The sequence below is a fragment of the Physella acuta genome, unplaced genomic scaffold (genome assembly GCF_028476545.2).
Source record: "Physella acuta isolate Inbredline_101_S28 unplaced genomic scaffold, ASM2847654v3 ptg001679l, whole genome shotgun sequence".
In the NCBI taxonomy this organism is placed as follows: Eukaryota; Metazoa; Mollusca; class Gastropoda; family Physidae; genus Physella; species Physella acuta.
The window spans coordinates 33,805-46,366 of NW_026733192.1; the positions used below are offsets into that span (position 1 = coordinate 33,805).

Consider the following 12,562-nt stretch of genomic DNA (forward strand, 5'->3'; position numbering starts at 1 on the left):
ATATTAAGTTTTTATAAAATGTTCGCTCATGTTAATCCTTTTCTCTTGCTATTACTGTTTTATCCCCCCCCCCCTGCAGTTGTTCATTTATAATAATTATTAGTAAAACAACTTTTTCATAAACAATTGTGTAAGTTTACAGTTACACTGATTGTAAACTTTCATTAAAAAATACAGAAACAACAACAAACAGAATTAATAGTTAAAGAACAAAAAAACTCCATTAGTTCTCAAATATTCTTTTAATAAAAAAAACATTTTTAAAAATGTATATGGTACTTACCTTGCTGTTAGCCTTGGTTGATCTACAGGTGACCCATGTTGCTAAAAAAAACTTTTGCAATATTAATTACAGAGATTAAAATAAAAAAAAAATATTTATAGATATTTGTTTTTTTACAAACAGGCTGCCTAGTAGTAGTACTTGTACAAGTGGAAAAATGCTCAATACGTTTCATAAATCAGGTGTGTTAAGTCAAAATATCTTTCTTAGTTTTTACTCATGCATACATTGGTAATAAAAGCCAGACAGTAGTGCAAATTACATGTGTTTACGGTGTATTTCTTGTAGTTAGCATTTCTGTAAACAAACAAATGTTTCTGCACAATCTGAAATGTTATCAGGTATAATTTCATTCACTCACTGCAACAATTTTAAATAAAATATTTTTAGGAATGTGACGAGTATTTTCTTGAGGCATTACTGTACTTGAAAAAAAAAATGTAAATGTAAATACATTTTTTAATAAACATTTATCTTCTCTCAGATCATTATGTTAGTTTTATGTTTCATTAAAAAGTTAGTTCTAATTTACAAATTAGCGCCAAATTTAAAACAAAAATGAAACTCTACTTATGTACTGTCCTATAACTACTATAAGGTAAATGCAGTTCTTTGGTTTTTGGTTGTATTTTAACTGTAAAGTTTTTAAAAACTTTAAACTAATATCACATTGCAATAAAATGGCACCAACTCTACACTGAATGGAGCAAAAAATGAAAAATGGTAAGCAAGTACTGGCAAGGCAAGAAAAAATATTTTTTTCCCCAGTTGATGTTATAAGTTTATAAACACTTTAAAATCACAATTTTAAAATACTAGAAGCTGCACTGAAGTGTGTCCATTTCTAAATTTAAAAAAAGTCTCAAAAAGCATATCAACAAAGTTCAGAAGTAAACAAAATGACATTTCAATTCTAAATTGTTGTCACTAAATATACCTTGTTTAGTTTGTGAGGTTGTTGATACTTTTAAAAACATTTCAACTAGATAAAATTTTTATCAAGTGCTGTATAAGTAGTTCATAAAAATTCAATCAAAATTTTTAAGGCATAAATGATGGAGTGATCTTAAACTGTACGTCCTTTATAGGTTCTTCACTTATACTGTCTGTCATCACTGAATTATTAGCATCTGGTGGAGATGACACGGAGAGGTAGATTTTATCATCAGTGTTAACATTTTCAATATCATTATTGCTGCAACTGGCTGTAATATCTGATGGTGAACCAGATAAAAACATTGGTCTTATCCGAACTGACTCTGTGGTCTCCGAGGGCTTCACGTCGTTTGTTTCCCTGGACCGCAGCGAAATAAAAACTGGTTGTGATGTCAAAGGGGCAGAAGTCACAGTCTCAATTGCAGGGGGTTCCCTGGCAACATTTGGGGGTTGACCTACCTTGTCATGGCATGATTTCAACCTTTTACTGTAAAAAAATAAACAAACAAATACATTCTAAAAAAAAAACAGTTCACTAAAATTTAATTTAGAAACAAATCTATTTTTTACAATACCAGAAATAAGTAAAGTAAACCTTACTTTAAAATATAGGTTGTATAAAATACCTTAAAACTTTATTTAAATGGTATGTTTTAATTATTCTTTATTTGAAACGCTTCAACTTTAAGTACATAACAAATCTTACATTTGTCCATAGCGTACATTCTCTTCTTGTTTCCGCTTCCGGTGCAACATTCCACATTTATCACCACGGATACATTTCCCAGTGTCAGCAAACAATGGACAGACAAACGAGTGCAGCTTTTTACACTGGTAGAAGAGAAAAAGTAGCCCACAATAATAATTAACAAATTAATATTTTACTTAGATAATGAACATCTGAAATTTGACCACAAAACTTTTAAGTTTAAGGGTACCATTTCTTGATATCCTGTGTTCATAACAAAATTTAAATTAAAGTAAAAGAATGAAGTTTTAACACCATACTAAATAATCCATAGGCATTAATAAAAAGTTATTTAATATCTGCTGCATGACTAGGCCGCTGTAGTATACATATTACTATCGAATGCCAAGTAGATTTTTGAAGACATATTAGACCTTACCTTATCTCCAAGAACACAAAAACCATTAAGAAAATCTCTGCAAACAGGTGCAGAGGGGTTAAGCTTGACGTGAAGGTAAGGACAAGATTCCCTTGAGCACGCTCCTCGCAGGTAAAACAGGCACACTGGCATTTTCTCAACAGATGCCTTGTGGGAAAAGGCACAGTTGGTAACATTACACTTTCCACGCAAAAATCTGAGGGAAAAGAAAAATTAACAATTTGTTACAAATCTTATAATAAATATTGTTTTTAACTGATATTATCAAAAGGTATAACTACTATAACCACTTTACCTTGTGCACATGGCAACTTTGTTTGGGTCATGAATGTAAGGACAGTTATCTCCCCTGGAACACTTGCCAAACCGACCAAAAAAGATACAATACTGTTTGCTCCTTTTAGATTTTTGGTTGTCCTTTTTGAATTTGGCAGCTGCTATGACAATACTTCTGTGAAGAACTCGGCTGGGGAATAAACATTTTTAATAATTCAGCTTATCTACCCTAACTGTTTTGTCGTAGCTTTTGTTTTCTGATCAAACTAAGTTCTATTGATGAATATAAATGTGTTGTAGCATAGCATAATTTAAACCTTCTTCAATCATCATCAATCTGTGAGCACTCTGAGAGGAATCAACAATTATTCTTCTTATTAATAAACGATAACCTTTACCACATAAACTGTAAATATTGCTCAAATGTGACTTTATTACCTGGCTGCAAGTCTTGTATGCTCCCCCACTATTTGCGCTAGTGCTTCTTGTTTAATCCCATCATGCTTCACTTCATCCAATACTATTAAATGTAAATATTCAGAATATAAAATTCTATAAAAGAATCAACCAAACATGTTACTTAAAAAGAGAGTTTTAAAAGTTAATTTAAAATACAACCTTCCTGTGAATTACACTCAGATCAATTACCCCTCCAATTCCCATTTTATTTGACAAAATTCGAATTTTAAAACATGAATGAAAATAAACTATAGTAGATTACAAAATCGTAATCCAATAAGTTTAAGACTAATAGTTTATTTGAAACATAGAAATAGCCAAGATTACTGAAGGCTTGTATTTATATACTTATGTTTAGAACATTTTTTTTCTAAATGTTGACTTACCATGTTGGAAGCTCTAAAACAAACTGTTACAGTACTTTCTTAAATTTAAATTACCTTTTTCAGTTCGGCAAAGTTTCTTGCCTCTTGCATCAATATTGAAATGTATACCTCGTAATGAAATAAGTTTCATCTTTTGCCTTCTCCAATCTAAACAAAAATAAACAAAGAGAAACAGCTAATAGTTTAGTGTTGGGCGCTGCACACTATCTTAGTAAGATGTGGCCAAAGGAATAAGTTAAAAGAATAATTTTCAAATATGACAAAATAAATTTTTAAAATTACTAACTTTTCTCACAGGGGGAATTGATCTTCTCAAAAGGAAATTTCCAAAGTCTGGAAGATGGACTGAGAACGTTTCTCCTTGCTACAGTAAGTTTCCTGCCATTAGACTGGTAGAGAACATCATCAATACGGATCAGATTTGGCTTGCTGGTTTTATAAGGCCTCCAAGTGTTTCTGCTATTTCTGACACTTAAAAGCATTTAGAAATCATTATAACCATAAATAGTAGTAGGTAGTTTTATTATTTATTCAAATAATTTATTTTATTATATGATTCAAAATGTTATAAACAATAAAAAAATGTCTTACCTTGTAAATCTGGAGGATCTAATATACCCATGTTTAAACCTCTGTTTCCAGTAAAGTTTTTGTAAATTAAGGTATTGAAGATTAGTTCTGGACCATTTAAACTGTGACCTCAGTCCTACAATAGTAAACAAAACTTTCTAGCGTACAGAAAAATATTGGCTGAAATTAAACTTTTACTTCAGGTCTAAAAAGAACAAAGTAATTAAAGACAACCTTACCAATAGGTGTAGGAATCTTTGACCACTTATGCCGTGTAGACATGCGTTCATTTAGGCCAAAAGTTGCTGATTCCTGTTTGAGGATGTTATTTGTTTTATTTCGTCTGTCTAGTTTATATAGTAGTTTATTCTGTGGCAGCACAGCTTTTGTTTTCACAGATCTTTTATCTATCTTCATTTTACTATTGACATTCTCTGTGTTGAGACTTTCTTTTGAAACATTGAGGAAAAAGCTGCTTTGGCTACGTTTATGTACATTCTGTGAAAGACTAAGTTTAGCAGAGTGACCTTTGACAGTGCCGAAATCATCAAAGATTTTTCTGGGGTTGTGATAAAAATGTGGGTTAATTTTTGAGGCAGATGTGGGGGAGAGCCTCTTTAGTTTATATTTACTGACTAGTTTAGCTGCGCTTTGTATATTTAAAGTTGGAGTTCTTCTCGTCACAGCCAGTTGGTGTTTCTTTGATGGAGTTGACTGGGCCATTCCTGGAGCAGGTAAAATACTGTCTTTCACATTTGAAGATTCGCTGGTACTTTTTTCTTTTGGGGTACTGGTCTTTTTAACAAATTTAAATCGACTAGGGCTCTGCTGAGCAAAAGAAAAGTTGTGTTTGTTTGCAGTTGTTTGTTTTGTGGATTCAGATAGCTTATGAGGTAACGTTCTATTGGTCATTGGGTTATAAATAGCTGTCGTTTTGGTCGGTGAATGGTATGACTGATTCTTGTTTAGATGAGCTGGATCTTGTCCTTTGAAAATGTCTATTTGTTTTCTTGCACTGGTTAGGCTAGAGCCAGTAAATGAAGAACCAGCAGATAAAGCTGAATTACTACTGCATACTACGTCTGTATCAGTAGCTGTTTTTAACAATTTAGATTTTATCTTATCCCAATTATCTGTTGACCCATCTAGTTTGAGCTTATTATATGAAGTTTTGCCTGTTTTGTGGGCTTGGTTTCTAGCTTGTAATTGACTCTGTTTAAATTCTATGTCATTCTTCATGTATCGAATCTTAAGTTCCATTTCCTCTAGGCTTTCTGGTAATTGTTTCAGGTTGAGTTTACTCTTCGTCTGACTGCCGGATTCAGATTTTTTCTCAACAGGTTTGTTCGTCTGATTTCTAGCTTGTAACTGTCTTTGCTTGAATTCTATGTCATTTTTCATGTAACGGATCTTGAGCTCCATTTCTTCTAGGCTGTCTAAATACTTCTGTGGGATCACATTGTCAGTCTTAGTAGTATGATTTGTCTCAGACATCTTGGGCTGGATTTGGCCTGTAAGGAAAAATTTAATTTCACAAAGAGAAATAAAAGAAAAATAACTGTAACTGATAGGGAAAAGCAATCATAATGAGATCATTTCAGAAACGTTAAGACCACATCAAATATTTAAAAAACATTGTTTGGGAAACATACAACTGTAATATAGTAATAATTAAATTATTTATGTTAATTATGATGTCCAGATTACAAATTAACAAAATATAAATTAACAAAAATATTGTCCAAACCTCAACAATTTTTCAAGCTGTGTGTTGATGGATTTTTAGAATCACATAAAATAATATATAGTTAAATATTCGTTTTATATTTTACAAAAATAAAAAATTATTTAGAAAGGTGGATATACATTTGTTTAACTAAATCGGATTCCTACGGGTGTAAAATAAATTTAAATATTTACTCTTTGGAGGGACAACAATCCGCTGTTCTAAATTGTTTCCATTGTTTCTGGGCAGAACATAACGATGATCATTTCCAGTCCTATCAACATCATATGCCAATTTAGTTCTCCCTTCTACACGCCTGTTAACTAATGTACAAGACAAATGGTCAACATTTCTACTAGCTGCAATGTTACTTATGACCAATCTACTGGATGGGGCAATCACTGTCCGCTGCGAGTTAACTGAACAATTACTTCTGTTCGAGGCATTTTTCATGATGTCCAAAAGATATGAAATGTTCTAATCTATATATGATGAAAAACTATTATGAATTACAAATGAGCCAGCAGTGTAAGGAATTCTAATAAAGCTTAATAATTATTTGATGTGTACGAAAAGTTGAACATTTTAAAATAAAATTTCTTAGTCTTAATTATGAATTAACTTAATAAAATGAGTTATCAATTTGGTTAAATTTTTTGAGTCGACTGTTTGAATCCCTGGCAGAACAAGCCCCAGTGTGGCCTCAACCTACTGGCAGCTTGTTGCAGAGAGTTAAACAATCTATACTGAGTAATAATTTAGTTACAAATTTTGTAAGACATCCTACAAACTATAAATTTTTAAATTTGTGCTGTTTGTAAGAAGGTAGCTGTGGTAGTCTCACAATATAGTGTTGGTTAATATTCTGGAACGGCATAGCAGAAAAAAACCCCAGTAAAACAATGGCGTAGTCTGTCACGAAATTCTGGAATTCATTGGGAGAACTGTAAACCATGTTTTATTTTGGCACCATCTTTTTTCTACACAGAACATTTAAAAATTTGGATAGATTGATTTAACTGCATTTCAAATACTGTTTAGCTAATCATTTTGTATTGCTGATTATTTTTAAGTGTTTTTTCAAATTAATGTTGCTATATAATTTTTACTAGGCCCAGGGGTGGGACCTAGCAACTAGGTCTAGAATCTGGTTGACACAATTCTTCTGATAGTTATTTCTGTAACTTAAAAAAAAACATTAAGTACTACATTCGAATTTATTATTTATATTTAGATCTACTAGATCTGATGAAATAGTCTAGAAATTATTTGAAAAGCTCATTACACATTTTAAAATCATATAATAGGATGTTATTAAAATAAATTTGGTTATAAAAATCAACTGATTTTTGTTGGACTTAACTAAAGATTTGATGTAATTGATGTTTTAGTATTTTAGGTAACTAAGCAAAATTTTTTTAAAAAAAAGGCCAAAAACAATGTTTTTATTTATCACAGAAATTGAAGACAAAAAAATGGTGAGACTTAAAAAATTGTATCGACAAAGTTTTGAGTACAAATTATTACGACTTTTTTTTAAGAAGTGGCGTTTTCAAAAAATATATCACAGAATCTAAAAAAGCACGTTTTTAATCCATGTCATGATGGAAGGATTCTAGTCAACTACTAGATCTAGATCGCCTCAGTTAAAACATTAGGCCCTAATAATAATATTCATAATAAATATTTTAGAATTTTAGTTTTAGGCCCCCTACAATCTGATTTAAAATGGAGACAAGCGTGTTGACGAGATTCCTTCCATAGTGTTGTTGACATGGAATAAAAACGTGCTTTTTTAGATTTAGACCGTAAAAAAAAATAAAAACTTAAGCCTAAAATTAATTTAGAAATTTTATATTTTTAGAATAAATGCTATAAAAGTTGCAAATCCAGAGAACTTGAAAATAATTTGTTGAGTTTAAGGCTACATTTCTATTTATTTTCATCAAGCCTAAGTTATAACCGGATGTTTCACTTTCGTAAGACAAATATTGATTGGCTGTACAGTAACTTAGTGATCAATAACTATTTGTTTACAAAACTTTGCAGATCAAGTTTTTAAATAACAATGCAAATTTAAAACCCCATGACCTAGTTTTCTATTTTTAGCTTACAATGTGTACAATAAAATTTTATGTCGGCCTATCTAATAGCAGGATGCCATTGTTTATGTCGCCATTACATGTGAAAACCAAATTGTTTTTGCTTTTTTTTTTTATTTTTATTTAGTTACCGAAAATATTAAAAACATCAAATACGTCCAATCTTTAGTGAAGTCCGAAAAAAACCAGACAGACAGGATTTTATAACCATATTAAGTGTAACTACGCCGTGCAAGATTTTTTAAATTAATTTATACACCTCTCAAATACCTTTGAGACTTTTCTCGCTTGTGTCCATTAAATAGTTCTCAACAAACATTACTGAACTGAATATTTGCGGTAATCTATCGTTTTAGCGTAATCAATTCGGCTGAGATAGTAATGTGCGGGAGAGGTAACTGATGAATATATTTGTTTAAATAAGTTTATTTAAGTCAAATTTTACAAAATATCACAGATAATTGATTTAAAATAACAATCAGTGACCAAAACAATTAAAATAACATGAAACTAACTTTAAACTAGGTGTTTGAGATAAATATTAGTAGAAAAAAACAGCGGCCATCTTTCCAAATAAAATTTAGAGTAGTTTCCCTTGATAAAAATGTCTATTCGTATGTATATTGTGTTGATTTTGATGTTTAAAATACATACCTGAAGAATATATTCGTTTTCGTTAGAAATTGTGATTAAGGGTTCGGGTATAGTAGAACTGCGATATGATATTAAATCATTATCTTGTTTTTAGTAACTATTGGGTGAGAGGGCAATCGTCGGGAAAAGTATGACGTCATTTATGGGCGACCCATTTAATTAAGCCTAGCTGTTTATTTTGTCTGTAGACATTAGTCTTAGGCCTACACTTTTTCTAAATTAAGATTATTGTGTTTTTTAAAATAGGTTCAAATTTTTATTAGTTACATTTGAATACCACATGTTTTTTTTTTCTTTGTCTTCTGCTGTCATCAGTTTTTGATTTCTTCAGTAGTCAATGTTTACCCCTCCCCACCATCCATTATACAAAAAAAAAAATAAAACACCCACTATATATGTCATAGCGTAGATATATAGAATTAGACGAGTAGAGGTTACTAAGGACGGTACGAACTTGACGGTAGACGATTTGGTGCGAGAGTATTATGCGCGTGTTCAATAAAATATGTGTGGCGTGAGTGTGACGTGAGCATGGTGCGACAATGTACCGATGACGTAAGACGCAGCAGTGAAGTTAGTTGGGGGTTAGATATAGTAGAAGACGGACGTATTTTGTTTTTGATATTGTGCAAATGACCTATAAGTGTGAGTTAATAAAGTTCATGTTATTTCATAAACGAAGTTGTTGACATTGTTAATGGAGGCGAGCGAGTTGACGAGATTCCTTCCATAGTATTGTTGACATGGAATAAAAACGTGCTTTTTAGATTTAGACCGTAAAAAAAAATAAAAAATAAAAACTTAAGCCTAAAATTAATTTACAAATTTTATATTTTTAGAATCAATGCTATAAAAGTTGCAAATCCAGAGAACTTGAAAATAATTTGTTGAGTTTAAGGCTACATTTCTATTTATTTTCATCAAGCCTAAGTTATAACCGGATGTTTCACTTTCGTAAGACAAATATTGATTGGCTGTACAGTAACTTAGTGATCGATAACTATTTGTTTACAAAACTTTGCAGATCAAGTTTTTAAATCACAATGCAAATTAAAAATCCCATGACCTAGTTTTCTATTTTTAGCTTACAATGTGTACAATAAAATCAATGGCGGCCTATCCAATAGCAGGATGCCATTGTTTATGTCGCCATTACACGTGAAAACCAAATTGTTTTTGCTTTTTTTTAAATTTTTATTTAGTTACCGAAAATATTATAAACATCAAATACATCCAATCTTTAGTAAAGTCCGAAAAAAACCAGACAGACAGGATTTTATAACCATATTAATTGTAACTACGCCGTGCCTGATTTTTAAACTAATTTATACACCTCTCAAATACCTTTGAGAGTTTTCTCGCTCGTGTCCATTAGTGTCTGCGGAACATAAGAGTGATTCCCGTCCTCCTCACGAGTATAATAGTTGCCGTATGAATAGTAGTAGACCAGAATATATTGAGATTATATATAAATCGCCCATCACAATATAGTGATATCTCCCTCTAGAAAAAAAAAAACTAGATCAACCTACAGTTCGTAGGAAAATTAGAATCTATTACTTATTCGTCTGTTAAAAAAAAAGAAATACGTCATTTTTCTCAACCACGCCGTTTCATCCCCCACTAAGCACAACGTCACAAAGTTCGCGGCGCGCGTGACGTCATTTGTCATTAGGCTAATGTTTAAGAAAGAGATACCGCGTAATTAAAAAAAATCGAAACAGGCACTAAATGACTATGGCGATGAGGCTTTAGCAACATTTAGCCTGACGAATAGATCTAAATGACTTTAGTTCGGTGAATTATATTGGTGTTTAATTTATTTCAGTGACATGATGTTCTCCCTCTACTATACAAATTCACGTGCTTTTAAATTCTGCAACATGCTGCCCTGAGACGTTCGGCTCTAAAATGCCCGTGACACAGCGGCTTCGGTAAATGCATTTAGGCTCCCGGTCCCACCTATAAACTTCGTTTTCCCATTAAGCTCCACGCAAAACGTGTGATTAATATGTGGACATAAGCGGCGCTAGTGGTGGTGTCAACAGGGGCCAAGCTCAGCTCTTAAAGGTGCTCCGCACTTCATAAAAGACAAAATTGATGTTCAGATATCGTCGGACTCTGGCGTTTTGCCGACGGCCGTACTCCTAATGCACAGTCTTAGAGGCTGTCCACTGCTAACACTATTTTATGTTAAATTTAAGCCAATACTGAGCTGTGGCTTTACATTAGCTCAGTGGCGTAGCGAGGTCGAGTGTCACCCGGTGCGGCACTTAATGGTGTCACGCCCCCCCCCCCCCCAGAGGCGACAAATTTTCGATTTGTCCCATTTTACCTGCTAGTCAATAATTGTCTTGGACTCTTGTCGAATATTGTTGCCAGGAGCTACTTAATTTGAGCCTTGTTGTCAGAAGTTATTTCATTTGGGGTCAATATAGTGCGCCCTATTTTCGTCGGTAGGCATTTAGTGGCAGGCCTTTTTTGGCGGGGATGATGTGCTGAGGTTGTTTAACACCGCTTAGGACAACAGGCATGCAATAGTTATGATCATTCGTTATGGCAAAGGTATGCATGAAAATGAACGCTTTATGTTCCTCATTTTCATTGAGCACAGCTTTATAGAAGATTCCAAAATAGACGTCACACATCCCCCCCCCCGACCACCCTGCGTAAGTTGACGTCATATTAGCATAGCATATGTGACATCGTTTATGGACAACCCCATATAAATAATATAACTCATTTTGGGTATTTGGTATCAACATTTTGACAACAAAGGTTATTCAAAATGTATAAAGGACTTGACATCTACCATAAATAACATTGCACACTTAAGGGGTGGAGTAACTGGTTTTGAGACGACGTTTTACGCGGGAAGGGGGAGGGTAAGAAACGTGAAACGTTAAGTATTTCGCCTAATACAAAAATGCTGAAAATATTTCTTTTTTGTTAGAATTATGGCTTGACTTTTTAATAGACAGGGCAAAAAGGTAATTTTCGACATTACGACTATTTCATGACGGCGAAAATGGGGGGGGGGGGGGGGGGGTTTAAGGTGAAGAGAGGTCAAAAAAACGGGACGTCATTTATGATTAAATCACTAATTAAAGGAAAAAAGCATGAACATATTAAATGAAAATAGCAAACAAACAATAACACAAACAATAAGAATGAACTCAAACTAATATTTAAATAAACATTAGATATGTAGTGGTAGCTCTATTAAAAAAAGGGAGTATCTTAATGTATAAAAATTGCATCTCATAATAATAATTCTAGAACAGATGTTTATTGTCAGTCAATTAAATTTTTTAAAGGGCAGAATAAAAAAAACGCATGCTTTGTATTTAAACACAAGACTAACGTATTTAATAGCAAACATCAATACAGTTCCATACAAATAGAAATTAAAGGGAAATGACTCAAAATAATAATTTCTTAAGATGGCCGCTGTTTTTAATAGCAAATTTAGTATCTGGAACATCGCTGTTAAACCTTAATTTCATGACATTTTTATTGATTTAACCCTTAAATGTGGTTTAATATTCAATTACCTTTAGTATTTAAGTAGAATATGCAAAAATTTATTCATATTTAAGCCATATGTATTAGTTACCTTATCCCTACATTACTAGTGAGTGACGGCCGAATTGATTACGCTAAAACGATAGATTACCATATTTGCCAAGGCTATAATATTGTGAAATTACCATAACTGTAGTAAAGTATAAAAGTAGTTTATGTAACGCCTGTACTCATTGAGTAACTCAACTGTACTGTAACAGTTACAGTAACAGCAGTAGTGAGTAGTGCAGTCTGGCGAAGTAACGGAAATCGAAATGTTTACAAAAATCCCCCTCCTTTCCCCCCACCCCGTTACGGTTAAATTGGCTTAAATTCAAGTAAATGTATTCAAAATTAATTAAATGTTAGCGTAAACTTATTAAGTAACAACATATTAAATTAATGACATGTCGTATGTCAACAGTTATCTCAATTCTTGTTTACTGACTGGATTTAGTTGACAGAAATCTAGACAAGCT

At 32.5% G+C, this 12,562-nt stretch overlaps 1 protein-coding gene across 3 annotated transcripts; it reads right to left on the reverse strand.

Moving 5' to 3' along the window:
- Positions 1 to 666: 666 nt before the first annotated feature.
- LOC131929808 (uncharacterized) lies at positions 667 to 12,510 on the reverse strand. 3 transcript variants are annotated; one of them, XM_059286196.1, is made up of 11 exons: positions 12,491 to 12,510; positions 5,958 to 6,245; positions 4,277 to 5,548; positions 4,059 to 4,173; positions 3,754 to 3,938; positions 3,522 to 3,614; positions 3,061 to 3,142; positions 2,642 to 2,812; positions 2,347 to 2,542; positions 1,926 to 2,050; positions 667 to 1,706 (listed from the first exon to the last, which is right to left on the reverse strand). In XM_059286196.1, the coding sequence occupies exons 2-11, from the start codon at positions 6,214 to 6,216 to the stop codon at positions 1,325 to 1,327; spliced, it is 2,880 nt and encodes a 959-aa protein (XP_059142179.1). In that variant the 5' UTR covers positions 6,217 to 6,245; positions 12,491 to 12,510; the 3' UTR covers positions 667 to 1,324. The 3 variants fall into 3 exon arrangements, with proteins under 3 accessions (XP_059142179.1, XP_059142180.1, XP_059142178.1); XM_059286197.1 differs by lacking the exon at positions 12,491 to 12,510 and adding an exon at positions 12,475 to 12,489; XM_059286195.1 differs by lacking the exon at positions 12,491 to 12,510 and having other exon boundaries at positions 5,958 to 7,113.
- Positions 12,511 to 12,562: the final 52 nt, after the last annotated feature.

Bases quoted from the DNA above. Each gene is read 5' to 3' on its own strand.
- LOC131929808 (XM_059286196.1), bottom strand. From the start codon at position 6,216: ATGAAAAATGCCTCGAACAGAAGTAATTGTTCAGTTAACTCGCAGCGG. The intron at 2,813-3,060 runs GTAATAAAGTCA...TTTATTCCCCAG, and splicing joins CATACAAGACTTGCAGCCAG to CCGAGTTCTTCACAGAAGTA. The intron at 2,543-2,641 runs GTAAAGTGGTTA...CTTTTCCCTCAG, and splicing joins AAAGTTGCCATGTGCACAAG to ATTTTTGCGTGGAAAGTGTA.